This window comes from Pituophis catenifer, unplaced genomic scaffold (genome assembly GCF_029215685.1).
Source record: "Pituophis catenifer annectens isolate HBS135680 unplaced genomic scaffold, rPitCat1.0.hap2 SCAF_2, whole genome shotgun sequence".
Classification (NCBI taxonomy): domain Eukaryota; kingdom Metazoa; phylum Chordata; class Lepidosauria; order Squamata; family Colubridae; genus Pituophis; species Pituophis catenifer.
Genome location: NW_027256882.1, coordinates 88,415,554 through 88,443,383, shown reverse-complemented (window position 1 = coordinate 88,443,383; position 27,830 = coordinate 88,415,554). Strand labels below are relative to the sequence as shown.

Genomic DNA, 27,830 nt, shown 5'->3' with positions numbered 1-27,830 from the left:
ACCAAAAACAATAACTGTCCTTTTGCTTATCTTGAAATTAAAGATTTGAATCTGGAAAGCTTATTGCTGTAGAACAAAAGTGTGCTTTGCAGTTACACTGTTTGAAAGCAAACCACAATGCTAAAATACTGACAAAAACATATTCTTACTATTTTTTTTTACTTCTGTATTAAGCAAAAAGAATTATTAGTCTAATGAAAACCTGGAACAGAAAAGGGAAAAAAGCTATTTACAAGCTCTAGAACTTGCAGTGTAAAAATCTGAATGGTTCAAAAGTATTTTATACATATTTGTTTTAAAATGAGGCAATCATTAGACAGGAAGTAAACTCTGCAGAGTGGCTTTCTAGATCAATTTTTGTTGATAATAGCTGAAGGGATAAAAATTCCCTTCTACCGTTCAAACTTTTAAGGATGTTTCAAAGGTACTGTTTAGCTAAAATAGAACACAGATATGATGCCACAATCTCAAAACGTCAAGAAGTAACTCACAGAATACTTTTTTTTTTTAAGATCCAGGAATCAAGAACAGTGCTGGAAGAATTTCATTACTTTCTTCCTAGCATAAATATGTTTGCCTTGTGAAAAAAGCAAGACCTAAGATTAGTACTGAATTGGTCAATGCACCAAGATGACTCTCTCACCTGCCTTTCAAATGGCCTCAGCAAGATTTGCTTCTGCAGGTCCATATTGGCACTATAAAAAGTTCAACCAGAGGTTCTTTGATGAAAAAAAATCCCAAAAATGCTTGCAGGTATATCTATAAAGGCCATAAACATCCAAAGGGAGGCACAGATTCTACACGAGTTTTAGTCCAATACTAGTTCTTCTTAAGAACATCCACAATAGCATCGTGAGATAACTGTCCTCAATATTAATGACATAACATCAGTTCCCCATGGTAGCAAATCCCTTCCCACAAAGTGCATTTTCCAAGAGGTCTAGTAGTGCATTTATCTCTGCTAGGTCTAGCCTTAACCACAGCAACCATTCTCTATAGTCCATAAAACACTTCTTGGTGCTGTTTTTGCTTGCAAGAGCTGCAAATTTTCTATTATGATTTTCCATTCAGAATGCTGTCAAGTTTAACTTTACAAATTATTGGCGTGTCACCCCATGTGACAGAACCCCAAAATGTGATTTAGTTGCATTCAACTATTTACTAACTGTAGGAATAAGGCCAGCAAACACCAGCTCCCTGAGGTGAAGACAAGCACAGGTGGTAGTACTCTTTACCAGAAGGCCATCATTCAAAGCCAAACAGGTTCTTCCATCCACAATGGGAACAAGTTTCCAAAACAAAAAGGTCAACTTTTCATCAACTGCCTCTTGAGTGCTTCACTACTGTGGATGGAAGCTGTGTGGGAAGTATCATTTTGGCAGGGAAGGCTGTTGAAAGGAAAGGGAAAGAAAGGGAAAGGGAAGGACCATTCAGCATCACAGGTTTTAGGTATGATTGAGACTGGAGAAGAGGCTACTGGGTCTACCAGAGGAAAGAATTCATACCTGATAAAACATCATTAATCCCAGAAAGTATTTTAAGTATTTTTAGTGTCCTGTGAAGACAGACATCAAGACCAACTGTTGTGGACATCTGATTAGGTACTCCTGGAATTAATCATTTCAGTCAACTGCAGGAAATTGGGGAGGTATGGAAGCTTCATCAAAATGATGCAAAGCAAAATCATTAAAGCATTGCACTGGTTTCCCTTTGGTCATTTATTTCCCCAGTTGGGATGATCTGGTAATGACCAGGTTGGAGAAGATAAATGAAATATTATATGTTCCCTCTAGAAGAGTATTTCACATCTGCTCAGGGGCAAAAACAACAGAGTAGGGCCTGTGTAAATCATGTGCATTGATCAGCCCCCAAAGCTTGAATGTGAATGCCCATTTTGAACAAAAAAAGAGAAGTTCAAACCATTGTGCCTCGCTGGAAAGTTGAAAGGCAGTGGAATATTGGAATCCCAACATCTACACCCACTCATCTTTTTCTGGGGAGGGGGAGGGGGGCAGTTTCCACATTTCTGAAAGACAAGGGCTATACACAACAAACAGCAAGCCCCAGACAAAATGCCCAATGTTGGGGCCATGAATTGATTTCTCCCACAAGGAGTTCAGGCTGGATAGTGAAAACCGAAAACCATTTTGCCAGGATCATCCAGGATATCAAGTCCTTTGTCAAATACATTGAAACAAATTGTATTTTCAAAGCAGAAGAGTCCACTTTCTCTGTACCAATAGTGGTCCTCCTGTCTCTTCCTATCCTTGGGAGAGAAAATTGAAGAGTCCAGCCCAAGGCTACTGATTCTCATCCCTCATCTGTCCTATTATGTTGATAAGGCTCTCTAGTCCAAACACATATCCCATATCAGGGCCGTCATGTACAGTGGGGTCATCCCGAAAGCCTTTGAATGTGCTGTGTGCGAAGTCAATCATACGTACATCTACCTTGGGCTGGAAGGAGACGGATTCTGTGCTGCCGATATCTTGTAATTTGTCAGCGAGGGACAGGTCCACTTGTTTTAGGCGCATCTCTGCTTTGCGTTCCAGGTATGTCTCACATCGGGTATCCTTCCCATCATAAATAATGAGCAAGGAGCTGGAATAGAACCGATAAGAGGCCTGCCTCTCCAATACAGCCTTTAGACTCTGCAATTTGCTGAGGATGGGATCAAAAAGGTCCTTTCGTAGCTCTATGCCGTTGTGCAGGTACTGGCAAAGGGCACTGCGAAAACCCTCAATGGAAAGACCTCTGCCATAATATTTGTTCCTGCACAAGTAGTGCCCTGTATTCATCTGATAGACCTACAACACAAGGAGAAAGCATGCATTAGTTTAGAAACAGAGTCACATTTTAGGACGGTTACTGATCCATTATTATATTCTAGCCTCTGTCATGAAAATGTTTGTATTTTGAGATGGCAGCATTCATAAGGATTGGCAAGAGGAAACAAGCATTGGATCAATTCTTCAAAATATAGTTTATACCAATCAGAAAAAAAGGAAGTGCCCTATTCTGCCAATTTAAATTGTTACTAAGGGCATTCCTCTCCATTAGACTAAGTAGCCCAAAAAGCCCATAACACTAAATCAAACGTAATATACCTCAACAGTATTTCCAGGCAGATTGCTTTGTCTCCGCTACATAATGCTAGCAGGCTACTTTAGCTAACTGCTAGCTGCAGTTCAAATCTCACCGGCTCAAGGTTGACTCAGCCTTCCATCCTTCCGAGATGGGTAAAATGAGGATCCAGACTGTTGGGGGCAATAGGCTGACTCTGTAAACCACTTAGAGAGGACTGTAAAAGCATTATGATGCGGTATATAAGTCTAAGTGCTATTGCTATTGGATAAGAGTAGAAGCTTTAGTGTTTCCACAGAGGAACAAAATCTCTTCAATCTCTTTCTTGGAATTAGTAAAAACCCTGCTAGATTTTTTTTTTAAAAGCCTAAGGAGAAAACTGTTGACAGGGTAGATAAATGCTTTTCAAACTAATTGCCCTGGGTGTTCTCATTCCTAAGTAAAACATCCCACAAAGGCTATTAATCAAACAAGTTACAGAAGGAACAATTTCTTTTAAAGTCAGGCCATTCACATCACCTTGGAAAGTCAGAGTACGGCTGTAAAATCAATAAAAAGTTTTACAACAAAAATATTATCCCACCTTGTCACCATCCAGCAGAGGGCACCAGCATGTAAGGCATAAAAAATACCTGTCTTAAAAAAAATGTCTCAAATCCTCTAAACCAGAGATCAATATGAGATAGTGCTCTGACCAACCTACATTCCCTGTGCTTTGAATGAACAGACTTAGAAGAGGAGGTTAGATCTATGTTACATCTTTTCATTCTGAGAGGCAAAACAGAATGCAATTTCTTGATGACCAACCCTACTAGCCCAGTATAGTAAGGATTGTTTTATAATCCCAGGCCAGGCCTGTTATTCCAGAAAGCCCCATTACTTTTATGGGAAATAAACTCTTATCAGTTGGAGTGCCTCTGCTGCTCAGAATTCAAGAGGACTAAGTTCATTTAGCAAAGGAAGTTCACAAACACTGCATTATTCTACAATTCCTTTATCCCAGCGGTCCCCAATCCTTTGTCTGCAAGGATTGGCAGTGCCAGTGGCAGTGCATGGTAGCAATGGGAGGAAGGGATGCATTCATACTCTCAACCTAATCTCACACATGCGCAAATGAAACTTCCCATGCGTGTCTGCTTCTTGCACAGCCCGATTCCCAGCAAGCTGCAGACTGGTATCAGTCTGTGGCATGGGGGTTGAGGAATCTTGTTCTACCCATATTAAAAATACAATTCTATATTTATTTGGAAATAAATCATATCATGCCTTATGGATATATTCCATGACAATTCACATAGCAATACCACTAAGACTTATATATCGCTTTGTAGTACTTTACAGCACTCCCTAAGCAATTTACATAGTCAACATATGGCCCTCCAACAATCTGGGTCTTCATTTTACCAACCTCGGAAGAATGGAAGGCTGAGTCAAACTTGAGCTGGTCAGGATTGAACTCCTGGCAGTTGGCAGAATTAGCCTGCAATACTGCATTTTAACCATTGTGCCACCACGGATCCTAGTTCGCCTAGGATTTGTCATTCTTTTCCTCCACCGAGATCTGAACATTGTTCAGTGGTCTCAAGCATTCCTTCTCTAGGTTTTCCTTTTACCTCACAGAGTTGAAAGGCTGAACTTGGATGAAGAGCTTGAAGTTTGTTTGGTTTTTTTGCAATATTTGCTCATATGCTTTCAAAGAAGTCTAAAAATATGTGATTGGTTTAGGGAAAAATAATGCGATATGTATTCTGTTAATATAATCAGTTTTGTTTTTTTTATCCTCTCCTTCCCACGCATGCCCTGTTTCCCAAATCTGTTCTGGCTGGACCATTTTTCAAAAGTGGAGAAGGAAGAGATTACAGGTTTCTGCAGAAGTTGGCAAAATATCCCATGCGCCATACACAGGAAGAGGCCAGCAGCCACATTTTGTTTGTGGTTAATACAGTACCTGCATTCCACAAACTCGGACTCCTAGTGTAGCCGAGGTGCTCTGTGCACACTTCTTCATCTGCCGAGCAGCCTTCTCCTCGGAGGCATCATCCCCATGTTGTCTGGTCCCCATTTTCAAGTCAAGCACACAGGGAAATTTGAAATGATGCACCACATTCTCCAGCAAAAGAAATTCTGAGGTGCTGGTCAAGGATAATTTATCTCTCTATTGGTTTCCATTGAAACACTGGGGCTTGTCTCTTGCTTTCTAGAGAACATCCTATCACTGAGCATATGTTCAGACAGACCAAAGAATTCAAAGGAGGAACAGGGTACTGTTTGTACAACTGGCCACCAAGAGATAGGAAGAACGTCAATTTTCCCTGTCAGAACTAATATTTGAGTATTCATGACTGGGTACTGGAAATGTACAGAAGAAAACAATGTCACAGGGAACATATTTGCACCATTATAGTCAGTACCCATGGCATGAAGGACAAAAGCAGACACTCTGCTTTTAGAATCCTCACAGATATTGGATAAAAGTGATCATGTTGTAAAACACTATAATATGGCAGATTTTGCCATTCGGAGGATACTGTAGAGCTTTCGGTCCTTAGACTCCGAGCGCATGCGACTCAGTTGTTGCTTGTGGCAACGCAAACTCCAGGGATTAAAGCTGATCTTCTCAGAACTAACACTACTATTTCCATCTAGCATCTGAAATGGAACATCTGAATGGAAGCTCTTGAGGCTCTTTGTGTCCTGGATGCTGTTGGTACAACATAATATGACATGACATTAAAAAGCTCTGCAATCATTTATAAGAATTGTTACAGCACAGAATAACATTTGGGTTGCTAAACTTAATTCTTTTTTTCTACATAATTCTCTGCCATACCATCAACATATTGGCCAAATATTATATTCTTTTTGTGTAAGTACGCGTTTCCCTGAAAATATGACTTACCCCGAAAGTAAGTCCAAGCTTGATTTTTACACGTGCGCCCAATATAGGTCCTACCCTCCAAAATAAGCCCTAGTTAAGACCCTGCCCACTCCAGAGTATACGGAGCAGGGCGAGGCGCACAGGTAAAAGTTAAGCTAGGGTTGGGATGGCGGCGGTAGAGCTGCCCTACTTACCAGGCCTAGCATACCCCGACACCTGCCTCACCTTGCAGGCACTTCTTTTGCAGCCGCTTGCTGCTGCTCCCACGTGTTACCCCTAGCCTCCGTTTCACTGGCAGAGGCCCTCTTGAAAGGCCTCTACAGCCAAGAAACGGGCTCCAGATTGACGCGCACAGTGCCTCCCCAGCCTCGTTTCACTGTCAGAGGCCTTCCAAAAGGCCTCTGCGGCTGAGAAACGAGATCCGGATTGACGTGCGCATCGCCCTCAGCCCCCGTTTTGCCATCAGAGGCCCTTCTGGAAAGACCTTTGCAGCCGATAACAGAACTCCGGATCGATCCTGAGATCTTTTATCGACTGCAGAGAGCTTTCTGGAAGGCCCCTGCAGCAAAACAAAAGCCAGAAGGCTCCATGAGCGTCAATCTGGAGTCCGTTTCTCAGCTGCAGAAGCCTTCCTGGAAGGCATCTGATGGTGAAATGGAGGCCAGGAGTGACGTGCATGAGCAGCGGCAAGTAACCACAGAAGTGGGCCGGCAGCATGCTCCTGCTGGGTAGGGCGGTCGGTGAGTCAGTAATTAGACATCACCTGAAAATAAGACCTGGTGCCTTTTTTGGTGGCAAAAAAATATAACACCGGGTCTTATTTTCAGGGAAACATGGTATTAAGGCGTTTGGACGTACCTGCCAGAAAGCCAATGCCAATCTCTTATCATGGATCTTTGATTTTTAAAAGAAATCCAAGAGGATGCTTAAGAAAAGGAATTTCTTAATTACTCATTAGAAGGAAAGCAAAAGAAACCAACCGCAAACAACCTCCCCCCAAAACATAATCCAGTACCTTTCCGAGGTCTCAGAAGTGAGCCCTGCTTTCTCCTCCTTATGCTCACTACCACTGCCTGATTTGTTGAGGCTCCTGCGGGAGTGTTTACGACGTGGCTGGTCCCTCTCTGGTGTATCATCTTGCTCCAAGACTTCGCTCTCCACATACGGATATGCTACCAGGTTAATGTAGCCATCACTGTCTCCCTCAAAACAGACAGACACTACACCTGCCAGAAATCAGCCACATGAAGCATGCCTCACATCAGATTTTTAAATTAGTAGATTAGAAATAATAAAACTACTAATGATTTTCCCAAGGAGCAGATTGGACAATGAAAATAAGGCTCATAAATCCATTTGTAGAATTACCAAAAAGAAAAAGAGAGGGACAAGAAGCAATCTCTCCAATTTGAATATCTCGTACCATAATGTATTTATATAATTTTTTTAAAAAAATATTCTCTATAAATATTTAAGTATTTCCTCTTTTCAGTGGGTTATGTAAAGCTGCTAGGGGTTTGAAAAAATAATGGTAGATCTTTGGATGAGTTGCAATAGATCACTAACTGTTTCTAATCCCCACACAATGATATCTGGGTACTCATCGCTAATTTGTTCTGGGAGGAGCGATGAGTACTAAAAACAATGAGTACTGAGCAAACCACATGACTTACCACATGACTCTTTATTTTGGCTGGAAGAAATAGCAAGTCACAAGGCAGCCAATGCCAGCAAGTTTACCTTACATGTCAAGTACCGGGAGAAAGACGAGTATTGAGACGAGATGTTTGCTTCAAAACAAGTACCAAATTCAACGAGTTTTGAAGCAGTTGAGTACTGAGGTATGACTGTAGTTTAATTATCACAGTAAAATGTCTGACTTGTTCCCCCAGACCAGGGTTCCCCAAAGCTGGAGAGATAGCAGAATGGGGCAATTTAGCTTGAAGAGATATCAACTGTTGGAAAAACTGACCAATGGAAAAAGGAATGTATACAAAAGAGAGAGAGAGGGAAATTCCACACTTTAAAATTTTCTTTTGATTTGGCAGGCGAGAGATATGAAATAGGTAAAAGACTACAAGTGTACGAGAAGGACTGGTAGAGCCAGTTGGAGGAGTAAAAAGAAGGATCAGCCTAGAACCGTGATGGCGAACCTATGGCACGCGTGCCAGAGGTGGCATGCAGAGCCCTCTCTGTGGGCATGTGCGCTATCATCAGCTAGTCTTCGCGCGAAGACCAGCTGTCCGGCACACATGCGCATGACAGAACCAGGAAGAGAGCAGCTGTCTGGCGCACATGTGCACAACAGAACCCGGAAGAGCAGTTGGCCATCGTGTGCATGCACACCAGCCAGCTGCTCTCTTCCGGGTTCTGATGCTCCTTGCACACACATGTGCACACGTGCGCTCCAGTTTCGGCATACGGTGCCCAAAAGGTTAGCCATCACTGGCCTAGAATCATTATAGCCATAAACTAAGCCCTCCCCCTTGATTGCAATTGACTCTTACCTAACTGTAACCATGTGCTGACCATTAGCTGAGAAGATTGCTGTGTGTAAACTTTTAGGAGTACTGTAAATCAGTTAAACTGAACCTTCACATGTGGACCTGGTCTTCTGCACCTGACAATAGCACAGCAGTTCCCGAGTGATGACCATAATGGAGCCTGACTGATCCAATTTTAGGGGGGAGGGAGGGTGTTCAGCAGTTGCTAAGTGAAAATAATGGTCATAAAATGAATGCAGCGTTTGTTAAGCGAACCCACTGTTCTCTGTTGCACGGTTTTACCCAAATTCAGAAGTGCTGGGTTTTAGCAAAACCATCATCTGACTGTAGCACATTCACAAATGCAGCCATGTTGCCAAGCACCTGAAATGTGGTCACATGACCATAGGGGGGGATGAGGAAATCAGAACTTCAGCTTGTAACTCCCCCTTTTATGGTAGGTTGTAGCTTTGAATGGACACTGGTCAGTGACCAGTTTTAAATCAAGGACCACCTGTATATTTCACAACAGCAAAATCTTTTCTGCCAAATGGCAGAAACTATTATCAAGTTTGATTTTTTGTGAAGGAATCAATTTATGGGGTAACATCCTCATCCAATTTATATCCAGCTTTTCCACCCAGATAAACATTGTCTACAATAAATATTGGCCACCACTGATCCACCTAATGCAACAATAAATTTGTATAACTAAATTTTTGTTACAGAGGTAAACAAAATGAGGCTGAGAGTATATATTTAAAGGACCAGCTTTCAAATTCCAAAGTGGCATAAGTGCCTTTTTCGGGACTAGAGTAAAATATAGGGCAGCAATTTACATAATGATTAATACATTAATCAATTTAATGATACACTGTAAGAGCAACTAAATGTATTTTGGAGTCCGTTCTATGAAAGGTACAATAAATATTTCAGTATATCTAGCATAGATTCAGCTTCTGTTATTAATTACTGAGTTTGTGCCCAGATAATGCCCAGATAATGCCTTCCATAAGTCATTCCTGTCCCTTTGTTGGCACACTCACAACTTGCACACCAAACGTAATATTAAAGCCTTTCCCTTGTTAAATATTTTCCCAACAATTTTAATAGGAAAAGCTATGTGGAATTCTGATACATTTATTTTCCTCATTTGTTGTAATATGTTGAATATTTTAAAAAATCTGAAGCACTATAGAAAGAGAAAGGTCTGAAGATGTGCCTATGTCTGTGTGTCTATGGAGAGTCTCAGTCATCCAGGTCAGTTATCCCAAAAGTGCTTTTTTCAAGAGGCAACTGGACTTTCTGGTTTTTCTTTAAAAACATTTCCCTTCCCATCCAAGAAGCTTCTTCTGCTCTCAGTGGATGGGAAGCGAAACATCTTCAAAGAAAAGCCAGAAAGTCCAGTTGCTTCTTGAAAAAGCACCTTTGGGACATTTATGTCTGTGTGTTTTTTCATTCCTTTTTAAGCTTTCAGACTTGTAGCTGTAAAGTCTCATCTATACCTGTAAGTGATACCCAGAGATGGAGCTCCATTTTTGTTCTGTTTTAAATTTATCAGTCCTGATTTTTCTTGAAAGACTTAAATAAATTGGATTAGCAGCTTTTCTGGTCCACAATTGGTTCAAGAAACGGAATGTAGCAATTATTTGTGATACAGTAATGCGTGATCTGAAAATTTAAGGAAGACTTTATGTCTTCCAATTATGTCAGACAATTTAAAGCAGGACAGGTTTGACATACTGTAGGCCTGTTAAAATTATGATTTTAACTAGAATGACACAATTCAGTTATTTATAACACTAGTTAAAAAGATCCAATTAATCATCACTTCCTAATACAAATGCAGACTTATTGTTTGATATAGCTATTATTATTCTTCATCAACTTATACGTGTTTCATTTTGAATAAGTTGGTACACTCTACCCATTATAAGGATTTTCAACAAAATCTGATTTTTTAATTTTGTAGCAGAGCAGAAACATTAAGCAAGCTACTTCCATTAATTATGCATGTTTTTGCTGTAGTATGCTAGTATATCTATCAGCAAATAGCTTATTTATACTAATTTTTATGCTTATTTAAGTTTTATACCAAAGGAAAAAGATTCAATGAAATAAATATATGCCTTGTAAAATTGGTAATTCTTTTAAATGAATCAAATACAAATTCTGTTGTTTTTATCTTCAGGTGTTTTTTCAAGGTTTTTGGATGCTTACCTTTATACTCAGGTGTGAATTCCTTCATTTCTGGAGGCAAAGATTCATAAAAGCGTTGTTCCCTGGTTATGAGAGGTTTGCACACAGTGTGGTCATCGTAGCGCATCATGCTGCTGTGGCCGCCCACCTGATGGATGAAAGGCTCCAACAGGACCCCTCGGCTTCCTGTGTGGGTTGCGTTCTTGCCATGCTTCCCCACCTCCATGGTTTGACAAACACACATTGCGTAGGGCGCAAGTCACACACCTGGGGCATGGGGAGAGCTGCATGTGGTGGAAGGAGCAGTTTCCCAAAGAGAAAATTATCACCCCTCAGTTAGATCAATAAATGATTAAGCACCAACAGCCTGCAAAACAGAGAAGAGATGCCACAGATTTTGGTCAAAAGCAACATAATAAACCCTATATTTTGCTGTAACAATTGTCCTTATTGCATCTGATGAATTGATCCCATGTCAAGGAGTCTGAATGGGCAAGATTTGTTCTAAATTGTACAGTACATCCAATTATACAGTTAAGCTCTTATTTACAATGATTTGTCCAATATAAACTAGGCAATTCTTTCACCATTATAGCTTATGGGAACTGAAGACGTGGTCCTACCAACATGTAGCTTCCTGATTTATAATAATAGATCTCTAACATCAGAAAAAGATGCATTATTTCTTTTTAACAAAAAGTCTCACTAGCACTCTGGCTTTCACCAATCTCAATTCCTATTAAAAAATGAAATTCTGCAGTCACTAAATTAAGGAGGGAGTAAAATTATAATGATCCCTAAATCGGATTGGCTTCACTGATTTGGAGTTCTGTATATGATAGCTGCCACTCTTTGTTTTTTTGTTTTACTCCTTTTTAGATTAAAATTATACATTGTATATTTGGCTGCATTTTTAACTTTTCCCAGTAAAACCTTCAAGTGCAACTGTGCATAACTGTACAAGTAACCCTTTGGATTCATAATTTTTTTACAAGTTTTGTTAAGTTCTATGGCTTTGGGCAAAACTACCAAAAATATGTTTCCTTTTATTTTCTCTGTTCTCTCTCTGTTCTTTCCAACTAGACCGAAAGAAGAATTTCTTCAAAGAATGTGTTAAATTCTCCAGGTGTATGACCTAAGGTATGTTTAGAGGTTTGAGCTTTATTTGCACTAGCTTAGCACAATTCTTTATTTCAGGAGATTTCCAGGAAAAATAAGTTTATTGGTTGGGAGATTTACTTCACTCTGAAATCTACAATATAGTCTTTTATAGCAACCTCTAAAATAAAAAAAAAAGTTATATACAGATGACTAGTTATTGGGTCTTTAACTTCTTTTCGTTTACTCACATACTTTTTTCTTTTTTGTATAGCTTTCTTGATTTTTAAGGAAATACAAAGTTAAAAGATAAACAGAAAAAAGATTTGAAAAAAGAAAGCTCCGGAAAGAAAAGGAATAGAAGTGCAGAGAAGGAAAAAGGAAAAAAAAAAGAAGGAAGAAGGCCAAGTTCCCCCTTTTAGGACAGCAATAGCACCAATGCAGATTACCGTATATTGAGTAAAATAGTTATGGTGGTTTTGTTTTATTATACTTTAATTAGTTTATCACCCATTATCAAAATGTGACACTAGAGTGAAGTATCAGCTTCAAAATAAATAAATACACTTTGTACCACATGTACATTTTAAAAAATGTGTAACTGGTTTTGGCCTAGGCATATGTGGATTATGTAGTTTAGACTTCATTTTTATTAACCACAAAGGCAACAGAAAACAAGTGTCCTTGTATAATATAGTCTAGTAAAATAAATGAAAATGAAAAGTTGATTTTATATATTTTTCTGTAATTGCTGGCAATACCCCCCAATCCCCCCTCCCCCCCCGCAAGTTATACATGTCTACATTTCAGTCCATTCTAGAGACTTCAGAATACAATCAACTGTTCAGCACAAAATGCAGGAATCAAGATGTGGATGTAATATAACATAGTGGGTACTATAGCTACTAATGGCTCAGAGACATCCCTATTCAAGAACAAATTAATAGAAACACTTCAAAACAATTCTTGTCACTTTGCTATATTGACAGCTTTGGCCAAAATAAAATGTTCAGTGTTTAAACTAGTTACACAGCCTATTTGTAACTAAAACACTAGCTGATTTTTGAATGACATTGCCATCTAAAAACCGTTAGATAACTATCTGCAATTGTTCATACTCTCCACAATTTCATCTAAGTGACATTCACATGTAATGATTGCCTACATGGAGATATTTTTATACCGAAGCATTAACCAAAGTGGGTTAAAACTGCAACAGTGGAGATAGGAATAAAAATTTCAAAAGAGAACTTGGAGTGGGAGAATGGAGCTCTAGTTCTTATTTAATTGACCTTGCCATGCTAAAATAATCCAAATGTTTCAGCTTCAAACAAGAAGGAATAGCTCAAGGAGAATTATACAACATTACACAAACATTCTGATGAAACAGCACACACACACAAACCCGTAACCTTAAAGGGGAAACGCTTAATCATCAATCTAACTAAACATAAAACAGACGCAGTCTAAATGACTCCAGATTTACAAAATCAACAAAACAGCATAAATAGACAACATTTCCTTTTCTCTAACTATAGTCTGAATATTAAATGCACACTGTTATGGGTTCCAAACAGATCATATCTACATTTGCATGCTGAGGACCCTTACTTAAGAGAGCCAGTTCTCACCATTCATACATGTCTTGAAGGATTTGCCTTTCAAACTAACAATGCCTGCAGCGCACCAAAAAAAAAAATTTTTTTTTAAATGCCATAAAAGTTGGAATTTGTTCAAATATAATTTCCTGCAGAATTAGCAGAGGCCAAAGATTTCTTTATAGCACTGAATTCTTCCGTTTATTTTTCTTTTTATATATCATTTCATTTGGCTTCATTATCCATTTAAGTAACGAATTTAAGCTTTAATACTTCTGAACATTAACAAGAACCTTGCTTTGATAAACATGTTTAATCGCCCTCTTCTGCTCCACCACCACTGCCGTGCTTTGGATGTCAAGGGAGATACAAAGTTCTGGTTCTTGCTCTTCTGGAAACTTCAACCATTGTTATCTAAACTCTGGTGAAGTTGTGACAGGCCCAGCAAGCCAGCCATGGATATATTGCTACAGAAATTATAACAAGATACAAATGATCTTCCTTTACAAGTTTCTAAAGTTAAAGATAAGCTCTGTATTTGTAATTCATGTTCTCACCAGGAGTTCTCATATTCAGGTTGCAGAAGTTTTTCCCCCCAGACCCTTTGAGTCACAAATAGGGTTATCATGGCATTTCTCTGATCTCCCTCCCGCACAGTGGCTTTCCTGCATGCACTTTTTGACATTATCGTTAGGTTGGTGATCAAGCTTTTCAGATTGTTTTATTTATTTTATCTATTAAATTCATATGCTGCCCATCTCACCATTTAGCGACTCTGGGCGTTTTGAGGCAATTCGATCTGCCTTCTCTTTTTGAGGGATTGGAAGTAGCTTGGGAATTGTTGGCCTTCACAGCCATAAACCCGACTCAGCTTACTTTGACAGAAATATGCAAGAATGTTTATCTAGGTAACAAGGATTGAAACATTTTTAACTCTTAGCAGGGTGGATAAAAATAGATGATTTTTAAAATAAATAAATCAATACATCAGATTTTTAAAAATTTAAATTGATTCTTTTTATTTAAATTGGATTTTTTTGATTTTTATCAAATTTATTTTAATAAAATGCTTTTGGAGTAAAATATATCTAAACATGGTTTTCTATTTAAGATACATTAATAATTTAGTTTTTATTCAGCATGAAATGGAGCTTAATTATCTAGCATGAGGCTGTATATTGGCAGTAGATACACCCAGGCTTTTAGTCATGGGTGATTTCAACTTGCCATCCGTCGGTGAAACGTCTGAGGTGGCTCGGGAGTTCATGGCTTCCATGACGGCCATGGACCTGACCCAGTTAGTTCATGGCCCTACTCACAGGGGAGGTCACACTCTGGATCTGATTTTTGTCTCTGGCCAGTGGTTGAGTGGTCTTGTTATAGGGGATATAGACATGGAACCCTTGTCATGGTCTGACCACTCACTCCTTCGCCTAGATCTTCGAACCGCGACCCCTCGCCGCAGGGAGGCGGATCCAATTAGATGGATCCGCCCCAGGCGCCTGATGGATCCTGATAGGTTCCAGACGGAGCTTGGGCCATTTCCTGAGGATCTAGCACATGACTCGGCCGAGGACCTGGTAGCCGCCTGGGATCGGGCGGCTGGTGGGGCCTTGGACCGAGTTGTGCCTTTGCGGCCTCTGACCCGATGCCGATCCCGTGCGGCTCCTTGGTTTACTGAGGAGCTGAGGGAAATGAAGCGCCGGAAAAGACGCCTGGAGAGCGGTTGGAGGGCCAGTCTCGCTGAATCTGATCGAACACTGGTAAGGTCGCATATTAAGGCCTACCTAGTGGTGATAGAGACGGCAAAGTCTAACTACTTTTCCGCCTCTATTGCGTCATCAGGGAATCGTCCGGCCGCCCTGTTTAGGGTGACCCGCGCCCTGCTCCATCCGGGAGTGCGGGAGGATCCCTTAGAAGGCAGGGCGGAGGATTTCGGACAATACCTGTATGACAAAATCGCCCAGATCCGGGGGGATTTGGACTCTGACTGGGTAGATCAGGGAAGGGTGACGAGGAATAGTCTTGAGAATGTTATCTGGGAGGAGTTTGATGCTGTGACTCCTGATGATGTGGACAGGATTTTGGGGAGACTTAGTGCGGCCACATGTTTACTGGACCCGTGTCCCTCCTGGTTGGTACTGGCTTCCCGGGAGGTTACACGAGGCTGGCTCCAGGGTGTTATCAACGCTTCGTTGAGTGAGGGTTACTTCCCCACCGCCTTGAAAGAGGCGGTGGTGAGGCCTCTCCTCAAGAAGCCGTCCCTGGATCCGGCAATATTGGCCAACTATCGTCCTGTCTCCAACCTTCGCTTTATGGCGAAGGTTGTTGAGAGTGTGGTCGCACGACAGTTTCCGCAATTCCTGGAGGAAACATCTTATCTAGATCCGTTCCAGTCGGGTTTCAGGTCTGGGCACAGCACAGAAACGGCATTGGTCGCGTTGGTTGATGATCTCTGGAGGGCTCGGGACAGGGGTTGTTCCTCTGTTCTGGTCCTGTTAGACCTCTCAGCGGCTTTTGATACCATCGACCATGGTATCATGCTGCACCGGCTGGAAGAGTTGGGGGTGGGAGGCACCGTGTTGCGGTGGTTCTCCTCCTTTCTCTCCGACCGGTCGCAGTTTGTGTTGGCAGGGGGGCAGAGTTCGACCTCGAGGCCTCTCATTTGTGGAGTGCCGCAGGGATCGGTCCTCTCGCCTCTCCTGTTCAACATTTATGTGAAGCCGCTGGGTGAGATCATCCGTGGCTTTGGGGTGAGATACCACCAGTACGCTGATGACACCCAGCTGTACATCTCCACCCCAGGCCACCCCAACGATGCCCTTGAAGTGATGTCCCAGTGCCTGGAGGCTGTACGGATCTGGATGGGGAGGAACAGGCTCAAGCTCAACCCTTCCAAGACTGAGTGGCTGTGGCTCCCGGCATCCCGATATAGTCAGTTGACTCCATCACTGACTATTGGGGGCGAGTCATTGGCCCCCACAGAGAGGGCTCGCAATCTGGGAGTCCTCCTGGATATGCAGCTGTCCTTGGAGGAACATCTGACGGCTGTAACCAGGGGGACCTTTTGTCAGGTTCGCCTGATTCGCCAGTTGCGGCCCTTTCTTGATCGGGATTCCCTGTGCACAGTCACTCACGCCCTCGTCACCTCTCGCCTTGACTATTGCAACGCTCTCTACATGGGGCTCCCCTTGAGGAGCACCCGGAGGCTCCAGCTGGTTCAGAACGCAGCAGCGCGGGTAGTGACGGGAGCAGCATGGCGCTCCCATGTAACACCGCTCCTGCGCGAGCTGCACTGGCTCCCAGTTGTCTTCCGGGTGCGCTTCAAGGTGTTGGTTATCACCTTTAAAGCGCTCCATGGCATAGGGCCTAGCTATCTTCGAGACCGCCTGCTGCTACCAACGACCTCCCATCGACCCGTGCGCTCCCACAGAGAGGGCCTCCTCGGGGTGCCATCAGCCAGACAATGTAGGCTGGTGACCCCCAGGGGGAGAGCCTTCTCTGTGGGGGCACCTACCCTCTGGAATCAGCTCCCCCCAGAGATAAGGAGAATCCAAGACCTCAGTGCCTTCCGTCGCGCCCTTAAAACCCATTTATTTAAACAAGCCGGGCTGGCTTAAGATGAAATTTTTAACTGTTTTTTAAATGTTTTAAACGTTTTTAATTGGTAAATGAGCTTTAATTGGGCCAAATTTATATATCTTTTAATTGTTTTTAATATTTGTTCTGCATGTTTTTTAATCTGGCTGTACACCGCCCTGAGTCCTCAGGGAGAAGGGCGGTATAGAAATCCAATATAAAATAAAATAAAATAAAAATATTCTGCAATATTTGGTAAATTTTTGGTAAACTCATTCAATGAATCCATCTGCAAACTGAGATAACATGTACTGCATTGATGCATTCACACAATTTCACAGTAACTATGAGATAAATCATTAAACAAAGTTCAGAAATATTCCTTTATCCCACTGTTTTGCAAATCTTTGTACACTACAAACTGCATGATTGTTTGAGGAAAAATGCATCTGTACCACCAGGCTCTAAGTGTGAGGAGGAAGGGCAAGCAGTAAAAATGAAAGTGAAACCTTCTAAGTAGCTTATACATATAATATTAAAGAGCACCTATCATTTCAGATCCATCATGGCAGCGCCTTTTAGCAGGCATCCACTCACCTGCTGCCTGCCACGTCCCTCATCTTGTTGTGTCACTGCTGCATCACCGGCTGTCCCATTAAAGTGAATGGGACTGTCCGTGAGTCAACAGCGGGTCAGAGGAGGAGCCACAGTGGGACAGTTGCTCTTTAAAATTATGATTTAAATCAAATCCACCCTGACTTTTAGGAAGCAAGATAATATTTGGAAGTGGCTCAAGCAAACTGTGTAATTCATTGGAGTAAAAGGAGAGGAAGTAAAGCATAGTCAGACTCCGTTCTGTAACCTAACTCAATAAAAGTAAAATTCTAAACTTCCTGTGCAGTTTTTTTCTTTTCTCCCTGGTCTACCTAGTGGAGCTGATACTCGGGAGCCAAATCACATAGGTAGTAACACATTACATCTGCTTTTCGTCTCAGAATAGTTGCAATATGGTATGAAATTAGAAGATATTAACACCTGTTCCTTGCCAGGGTCACATCACTCTCTGATTGTTTTAGAGCTTTTTAGTGCTCCAGGAATTTGATCAATCCATTTTGGGCACCTGGGAGATCTAAAATTTTTCAGAGGAGCTCGAGGGGTGTGTTTGTCTTGAGCTCTGGTGATCAGTGTAACAGAGGTTGTCATTACCTCCATTGCAAGCTAACTCTGTCCAGGAGTTTAATCCTGACCGACTCAAGGTTGATTCAACCTTCCATCCTTCTAAGGTCGGTAAAATGAGGACACAGATTGTTGGAGGCAATATGCTGATTCTGTAAATTACTCAGAGAGTGCTGTAAAGCGCTATGGTGCAGCTTTAGTGCTAGTTATTGCTACCTCCTGGAACAAAATCTTGGATAAAAAGTGCACATGAATGGCTCCTTTCAGAACCCTGATCCTTAGGGATTCCTTGTTTCTCTGAAGAACACCAGGAAATATAGTAGCACAAATGACATCTAGAACACTCTGGAGAAAGACATAGAATAAATCCAAATGAATATATGTAAATGAGCCCATTTATGCCACATTCTAGCAATAAGAATGGCAAAATACAGTTGTTTTTCCACCACTATTGTGTCAGACTGCCAACCAGCAGCCCTTTTAAAAATATTATCTGGAAGAACCTTAAACCTGAAAGTCTCCAGGAAGTGGATGGTGTTCTCAGTTCTGTCAACACTGCCACCTAAATCTTAAAACCATATCCTGTAGGCAATGGAAGTAGGAAAATGTGTCTAGTTGGCTTTATAAACTACACCAAGATAGCAGTTACTATTCACAGAAAGAACAGTGGAAAAAAATGAAGGAACAGTATTATGAACTTGAGAAATCAAACAGAAATTCAAAAGCACAAAAGGCTTTAATTAAATAATTAGGAAAGATTTAGAGGGAACTAATCAATCACAAGATAACTAAGAGCTATAAATGACATGACTGCAAAGATTAAATTGGAGGAGCCGCTGGTGTTCATGTGCAAATATTAAGACTACAATTCAAATATTCTGTCCTGTTACTCTATCCTTAATGAATGAAAACAAATATTATATTTAAAATTAATAAGGCAATATAAAATATTCAACATAACTATTTTTGAAGTTTAATATACATATATCATGCTCAACAACTCTGCATCAAAATTATTTGTCAGATTACCCAATGTGATCCATGCTGTAAAACTCAGGTGGCCCTAATCATTTACTAAACCTACTTGAGAAAAGCTGTTTTGAGATTTAAGCAAAAGGATTAAACACTAGAAGTATAAGGAATTTGTAAACTACCTTAATGATATGAAAATGACTATCTGTACATATCATCTGTTCATTCTTTCATTAGCCTCAATTTTCCCAGTCAATTTTCTCAGTTAAGCTGCTGTTTTTTGTTAAAAATCTTTCTGAAATCACTATTGTATCTTTAGAGCATAAGTTATACACAGCTATAAAGTAGGGCACAAAATATAGTGATGAACATCTTTCTATATTCAGATAATTAAAATAATGTGCATGTCGATTACTCCAACTTGTCACCTGGATTTTACAAATGCTGATATTGTAGAAAGAAATAAGTAAGGATGCAATTCAAAGCAATACAAAGAAGGTGTACACAAAACAGGCTTCCAAATATTTTATACTGGTTTACACAAGCATTTCTCTGCAATGTGAAAACAGGTTGTGTTAACTTTGTTACAAATGTAATTCAATATTAGAAATTTGAATTAACAACTTAAGTTTTTTAATGACAACCTATTACTTCTGTTGTTATATTTTTCTAATTTGCATCAGAACAACCAATTTTTGAGCAAATCACTGTGAAATTCACTTCTTCTTTTCACCAAATTTACAATTTCCTAGTACAGAATTCATTTCTCACATAAGATTCCATGTTTTTATTTTATAACATTTGATTGATTATTGATTTCTTTCAAGTCTCCCAACAATGCACTCATCACTACTGTAACTGGGTCTATCTAAAATTCCCTTCTGAGAGTTTAGATTAAGAAAGGGCAACCCTTTAGATTATGCTGATAAACTACCTTGCTTATCTGTAGCTTTCTTACTCAAAGAAAATGGTCTGAAAATTATTCAGTTCCTGCACAAATCATATTTCCAATAATCCCGAGGAAACAGAGAACATATGTAGCATGGTAGCATTCTTTCTTTCAGGAATTGAAAGCATATAGAGGCATAAACACAGTTATCATGATGGTGTTCTTTTATTGCATAAAGTGTGGAACTTGGCCTACACTTATATCACCACCATTGTGAGATGAATGCAGTTAGATGGCTACAGGAAGCTATTTCCATTAGTAAGACATCTTCATTAAAATTACTGTCAGTGATATGGTAATAATATGATAATCAAAACCACAGTGCAGAAACAGTCTTCATTCAGACAGTTAATATCATTCATGGCACAACACAGCTGTGTAACTTGGGACTCCTTTGCTTACCAAAGCAAAGCAGGACAGGACAAAATGCAACTGCAGACTGGCTGGATTGTATACTATTCCAGAATTTATCAGTTATTGAAAGCAAGATCCGGTTGCAGTTTAGAAGCTGGAGAAACAGTGCCACTGTTTTCTATCCTCTTTGTCATGAAAAGACTAGATATCCCATAGAATACAAAACTGTTGCATTTTAGTAAGTCATTCTTGCTTTCTGCTTGTACTACTAATAACAATGTATTTTAGGAGACAAAAGCTGTACCTAAAGTAACACTGAAAATCAGACAGACCACAGGTACCTATCCCAGGACTTATCAAAATAAGGCTTATGGAAGTCAAATTCTAAATTTTGAACTAATTTCTGAGACTTCCTTGTTCTTCAGCTCCTCCTTCTGCCCAGTCTCCTTATATCATACGTCACTACATCAACTCTTCCTGAACCAGCCAAGAGTAAATATTTTATAGACTTCCTCCAATCTAATCCAAATGCTGCAAGTATGTGCAGAAGTCCTCACGGTATTCTTACTCTATAAATGAAAGGTTACAAATAAATCCTTTGGAGACACTGCATAAACAAATGAGAGCAAATGATTCACATTTGCCCAAGGGCCATCCTAGTGTTTTGGCATAATACCTAATAGGAATGAAACTTATTCTTCCTGTTATGTCTTTGCAGAGGAAAATGTTGTATTATTCACCTTTTATAAACATCTTATTTAGATGGTATGCTGAATTATATATACTGCTAAAGTAATGTGAAGCAGCAGAAGAATAACATAAGCTCTACCATTTTTTAATGTGGTCTATAAAGTCTGCACACACACACCACTTAGTGCGGTATTCAAATTATATTAAAACTTTTTTATCCACTTTGCTTAACAAGAAAAACACTCCAAAACACCCAGATAATCCTAAAGCACAGGCAGATTAATGTAAGAATTTGTATTCTTAGGCATCAGAACCCAACAGTTTAGGAATTCACTACCATTTAGGACTAGGTCAGAAGTAAACAAGTTTACCGGTACATTTCTTTTAAAACTAATCTGACAAGCAATATGAGACCCACTAGTCAAAATTCTGTACCAACCACTGCATTCTTCACTAACTCAAGTTTCCATACATGTGACACAGAAAATATAGGAATATTATTCCATCTGAACAGAGTTTGTGACTAGATTTCTACTGACATCAATTATGTAAGCACTGCCAGTATGTCACTGCTTCAGACTCTTTCAGGCATATTTAAATCAAAATTCTACACAGTGAACAGGGGAAAACTGAAAACATATTAGACAAGGTGTAGGAATGAAAGGCGGCATAGGAATCAAATTTTAAAGTCTAGCATAGACAATGAAAGTGTTAAATAAATTTTAATTATTTCAACCTCAAGTTTCATTTTCAGGAAGATTTATATCTCATCTGATTTTTCATCTTGAAGAATTTACCAAAATATTAAGAACTTACATTGGCAGTGATGCAAGCAAATGGCAATTAAGATATGATTTATCTAGCACTGAAAGGTCTTAATCAATGTCTTAACCATCCATTGTTTTCCAAAGCCAGCCAAACTGATCTGCTTCTAAGAAATGTTCTCAGGCTCCACGAAGCTTCCAAGAGTTTAAAACCTGAGATGGATCAAAAAGGCCAATCTTGATGTGCTTTACCATTTGACTATAACAAATATATATTAAATAGTACATTTCCTTTATATTACAATTTATTACACACAATGATCTCTATTTTAAACAATCCTACATCAGGTCAATTAAATCAGGTCCATGCATCATTCATAGAACACAAAATCCCCCCAATCTTAAGAAAAATGACTTTTTACTTTTGTTTTTTTTAAAATATATGGATTTTATGTATTAATGAGACCTTCCCAAACAGTACAAACAACCAAATCTTATCCAATCACATTCAAGCAAAAGATTATCTAGGTATTTCCATTGGTAAGCAATGATTTCTGCTAAAAGCAGATGTAATTAAGAGAATACTTTTAAAAATAAAACTGAGGTCAAACAAGTCATATTATTAATTGCATTTTTATCCCATAAACACCAGCTATGGGGAAGCCTGGCAGTCTAAAGACAGTGAAGAAAATATAAGCTAACTTTTTATATTCCTGCAAGGAATATAACAAAAAAAATTCTTTCTGAAACTGCATGTTTTTTTTTTAAAGAAATCCTACTGTGATAAGATAGTTCATTGTGGTTCCATTACTGCAGTTAGCCAAGGCCAAGGAAAACAGAAAAGGGAAACAGATAAGGTAGATGGACTGCATCAAAGGGAAGACAGGTCAAGATGACCAGGAACTGAACCCGACTTAATGGCACCTACTATTTAGGAGGAGAGAGATTAGAAACTCCTTCAGATATACCGTGAAAATAGTACCACAGATGCATAAATACAAAAAATACTCTCAAGATTATTGTATCAAATCGCATGTAGAGCAATATTGCCTGAAATTTCAAACACTCCTTCAATCTCAAGAGAAGCATAACATTTACCAGATCTCAAGTAAGTGAAAGGCATTCATATCATGCTGCCTAGATTCTTGAACAAATTATGAACCTAACATATTCTAGAGGGCAGTAATAAGTGAATTTTAAATAGAAACTGAAAGGCAATTCCTATTTATCTTGATATGCTAATAAGAACAGCATTCTAAGCCATGAGAATTTATTTCCAGCAATAATCTAATAATCATAATTATCAATATTATCTCATTGCTAATTACTTGACTCTTGTCAGTGGACTGACAAGATCATTTACCAAATGTATCCATAAACTTATATATATGCAATTTTAACAGATGCTGTTTATTAAAAAAATAGTTCCAGGCAATTAATTAGCTGATTTCAGGCATACTCACTTGCTCTTCATAACAAAGATCTAGACTTCATAACAAACTTTTCCTAGACTTGCAACTCCTGCTCTAAGAGCAGGTGGCAGTCATGGCTGGGAAACCCTTCATGTGGTACGCCAACTGTATCCTGGATCATTCTGTTCTTTCAGTCATTCATGCCCAGGTAATCTTCTGCTTGGATTATTGCAACATGTTCTACATGGGGCTACTCTTGAAGAGTATTTGAAAGCCTCAATTGGTCCAGCATGGACAGTTATGGGGGTCCCTAGGGTGGCACATGTAACATCACTGTTATGCAAGTGCACTGGCTGCCAATCTGCTTCTGGGGCAATTCAAGGTGCTTGTTACTACCTTTAAAGACTTTTTTGCCATGGGTATATGACACAGGTAATGAAACTCATGGCATCACGTTGCTATCACGTGACGTATCGTGACATTTCCCCGGAACTGGGGTGGGTGTGGCCTATTTGTGATGCATCCAGCCCACATGTTGCCATGTTCTTTCTGTGCCAACTCAGAAAGCTCAAACTGGCCAAGAGCTGCTGATCCAGTTCTACAGAGAAATCATTGAGTCTGTCATCTGCACCTCTATAACTGTCTGGTTTGACTCTGCAACCCAACAAGACATCCACAGACTTCAGAGGATAATTAGAACTGCAGAAAAAACAATTGCTACCAACCTGCCTTCCACTGAGGACCTGTATACTGCACGAGTCAAAAAAAGGGCTGTGAAAATATTTACAGACCCCTCGCATCCTGGACATAAACTGTTTCAACTCCTACCCTCAAAACAACGCTATAGAGCACTGCACACCAGAATAACTAGACACAAGAACAATTTTTCCCCGAATGCCATCACTCTGCTAAACAAATAATTCCTCAACATTGTCAAACTATTTACTAAGTCTGCACTACTATTAATCTTCTCATCGTTCCCACCACCCATCTCCTTCCACTTATGACTGTATGACTGTAATTTTGTTGCTTGTATCCTTACAATTTATATTGATATTGTTTCCTGATTGCTTATTTGTACCCTATGACTATCAATAAGTGTTGTACCTTATGATTCTTGACAAATGTATCTTTTCTTTTATATACACTGAGAGCATATGCACCAAGACAAATTCCTTGTGTGTCCAATCACACTTGGCCAATAAAATTTTTTATTCTATTCTATTCTATTGACACCCCTGGTCTAGGGTATCTGCAGAACTGTCTTTCCCCAATGGAATTGGCCTGCCCCACTCATGCTGGCAAAAGGGGGCCTATTGCAGATCCCAATAACCAAGGAATTTCAGCTGGTGAGATACTGGAGAAAATCCTTTTCTGCCACAGCTCCTGCTCTTTGGAACATCTTGCCACAGAAGATAAGATCCTCTCTTCAGCCATCAAGAAAAACCTGGCCATGCCAGCTGACATGGGGTCCTGAAGGAGAAGCTGTTGGCTGAAGGTGGAGCTGTTGTCTACCCGTAATAGACAAAGCATCCCCACATCTGCCCTCCAAACTCTTGTTTTTAGTTTGTTTTACTTTTTGCTATTTTAATCAGTTTTTATATTTATAACTTAATGTTTTAAGTGTTTTATCTTGTAAGCCGCTCAAAGTTGCCCTGAAATGTGAGATGGCAGCAAATAAAGTTAACATGATGCAAAACTATTTTAATGAAGAATTATCTACACTTTCTAAATATTTGAAACTTGCTTCAAGTCGGTAGAGGATAAGCATATGTATAACGTTAAAATGATTAACATATAAATGGGGAAAAAGTTTGCAGTACTGAGAGGCCCTCGGAAAAAGTCCAATTCATCACAGTTCAGTACTAGTTCCCCGTAGAGAGCTGTTATATAAACAAGAATCAGCCTAATTCAACTATCATTTTTTTCATTTTCTATTATTTCACAACTCTAAAACATTCACTGCCCATGGAGGAAAACCTTTTTGCTGTTTCCCACAGTGCTTTGGATCGGGGCCAAGGTGTTTTGCTAGGATGGAAGTTCCAAGCCAAAAAGTCTCCTGCCAAAAACCAACACAAATTTCTCAATAAATTTAGACAACTATGAAACTTAATACTGTTCTTGCTAGTCCTCCTGGTGGATGGGAGAAAGTTTATGGCATCCCAAGTACCCCAAGCAAAAGTTTCTGTACCCTCAGCACACTCTCCCCCACCACACACACACACACACACACACACACACACACACACACGATCACCTATCATCCTGCAGATGTCACCAACATCTGTCCCTATCATTCCTTACAAGTCCCCCTCCAAAACGAGCCGGTGAATCTTACGGCTAGGCTTCATTCATCAAGGGGAGGCAAAGAGCGGAACGGAAAGCCACAACTTCTTTAGCTTCTACCACAGCTTCTCCCTCAACCCCCACCTGGCGCCCTCCCTACTTGGATTATATTCGACCACCCGACCCTCAAAGCGCCGGTCGGGGATGATGGGATCTGAGGTGAAGCTCGGTAAAGTCGTCTAGAGGGCGCCAAACGGGGGAAGCTGCTCAACAGACACCTGTGCCATAGGCTTCTCTTGAGCAGCTCCAGAAGAATCGTCGTCGTGAGGACACCTTCGGCAGCAGCCCTCAGCCAGGTGGCTTTGCTGTCCTACCCGTCGGGATCCCTCACACCTCCGGAACCGGCCTTACCTTGTCCCCTACCAGCACTCATTCACTCCCCGATCCCCTCCCACATCCAGTTCGGAAAAGGCGCCCTCCTTTTTGGGTCCGGATCGCTTCCTACGAAGAACAAGGGCCCGAAACTCACCAACGTAAAATTTCCCCCTGCCTGGCCGGGGGGCGCTGCTGCTGGGTCCCCCCAGGCCGGCTTCAAGACTTCCCTCACCTGCTCCCTTACAGTTCGAATCAACAACAAGATGGCGGCGCCGGGAAGGTGGGCATTCTGCCGTCATAGCAACCGTGGCGCCCAAGGTCCACCTCCAAGGAAGCTAAACCAATCGCATGTTGATGCATTCCAAGCTTTCTATTGGTTCGCATTTTTATTGGATGACGTATCCGTCACTTCTCCAAATTCTCTGCGCCTTCTTCCCCGTCTCCGGTTTTCCAAGGCACGCTGCGCAAATGTGACGAAAGCAACCTTTTTGCGGGGGCTATTTTCTATTGGCTAAGGATGAGTGACTCACCAACCAATCATAAAAGCCTTTCGCTCCTATTTTGTATGTCCCTCTTCTTGAGGCTGCTCTTTTAACAATTGACCTCTGAGCCTTCCTAGGAAAGTGATTCTTAAGCTAACTTTCCGCCGCTTAGCTTCTGAACTCTGGCATGACATATTTTTCATACTATCTTATCTCTTAGGAGACTTTCTAATCTAAATGTTTTACAAACTCCAGCCTTATCCGGGCTGTCAAAACCTGCCCTCTGACTAAGATTGCCTTAAATTTTACTTTAAAAAAAAGTTCCTAGTTTGTACCTTATGATTCTTGATGAACGTATCTTTTCTTTTATCTACACTGAGAACATATGCACCAAGACAAATTCCTTGTGTGTCCAATCACACTTGGCCAATAAAAAATTCTATTCTATTCTATTCTATTCTATTCTATTCTATTCTATTCTATTCTATTCTATTCTATTCTATTCTATTCTATTAAAGTGTTTAAAATAAATAATAACTGAGTATATGTACTAGTAGTACCAGACTACTGGTACTTCATCTGGTCTTTGAAAAAACAAAGTATTTTCTAAATTTCTCTGTTGCAAACTTATGGTTGTCCTATGGCAAATTATCAGGTCAAATGGAACCCACTGCACACACCCCAACCCATCAGATAATTTATACCTTTACAAAACATTTCTCTGTCCTCTTTTTTATTTTTTATTTAAATCAAATTTAATCAAATTTCAGTTCAAACTTGCATTAATGAGAGGTGCAGGAAAATGACACAGTTGCTCATAGTTGTACATACATTTCACTCCTGATTTTGTTGTTGTTGTTGTTGTTGTTGTTGTTGTTTAAAAAACCCCAAGTACTAAAGTCATGAAGTTTTCTTGGTTGGTATTAAAGGAAGAGGCTATGGACATTTGGAATTGTTTTAATTATTGGGGACAACATGTTTAATATTGTTTGTTACGTCTAACCAGATTTTTTAAAAATAGGTCACAGCAGGAAAATGAACTGTCAGCTATGACAATAATGCAAGGTATCACAATGAAATATAATTGGTGTAGGCTTTCTGCTAGTTTTCTAAACAAACAGGGAGAAATACAATATTTGCCCATCAAATAAGATTAAAGGAATCTTGTTTTTGACCAAGGCAATGACAAGAGAGTTTCTGAACATGGCTGTTTCATCAGTATTAGAAAGTAAGTTCACATACAAAGTACCAATCCAAGTAAAATATTATTTTTAGATTATAGATCTTTTTAGTGAAATTCATATTGCAGCCACATCTCCTGCATGTATCCAGAAAGTGCTTTTCACTCATCTGAAAGTCAATAGTATGTGAAACCTTAATATTGGCCTTCCAGCCTACACATAATTGCATATATGAAACACTGACTGTGTAATAAAATTTCACAGAATATT

The 27,830-nt window shown here is 40.0% G+C and overlaps 1 protein-coding gene across 1 annotated transcript; it reads right to left on the bottom strand.

Moving 5' to 3' along the window:
- Positions 1-289: 289 nt before the first annotated feature.
- Positions 290-26,141, bottom strand: IP6K1 (inositol hexakisphosphate kinase 1). Its single transcript, XM_070933766.1, has 6 exons — positions 26,052-26,141; positions 10,666-11,011; positions 6,978-7,188; positions 5,613-5,785; positions 5,033-5,208; positions 290-2,807 (listed from the first exon to the last, which is right to left on the bottom strand). The coding sequence occupies exons 2-6, from the start codon at positions 10,886-10,888 to the stop codon at positions 2,301-2,303; spliced, it is 1,290 nt and encodes a 429-aa protein (XP_070789867.1). The 5' UTR covers positions 10,889-11,011; positions 26,052-26,141; the 3' UTR covers positions 290-2,300.
- Between the last annotated feature and the right edge of the window lie 1,689 nt (positions 26,142-27,830).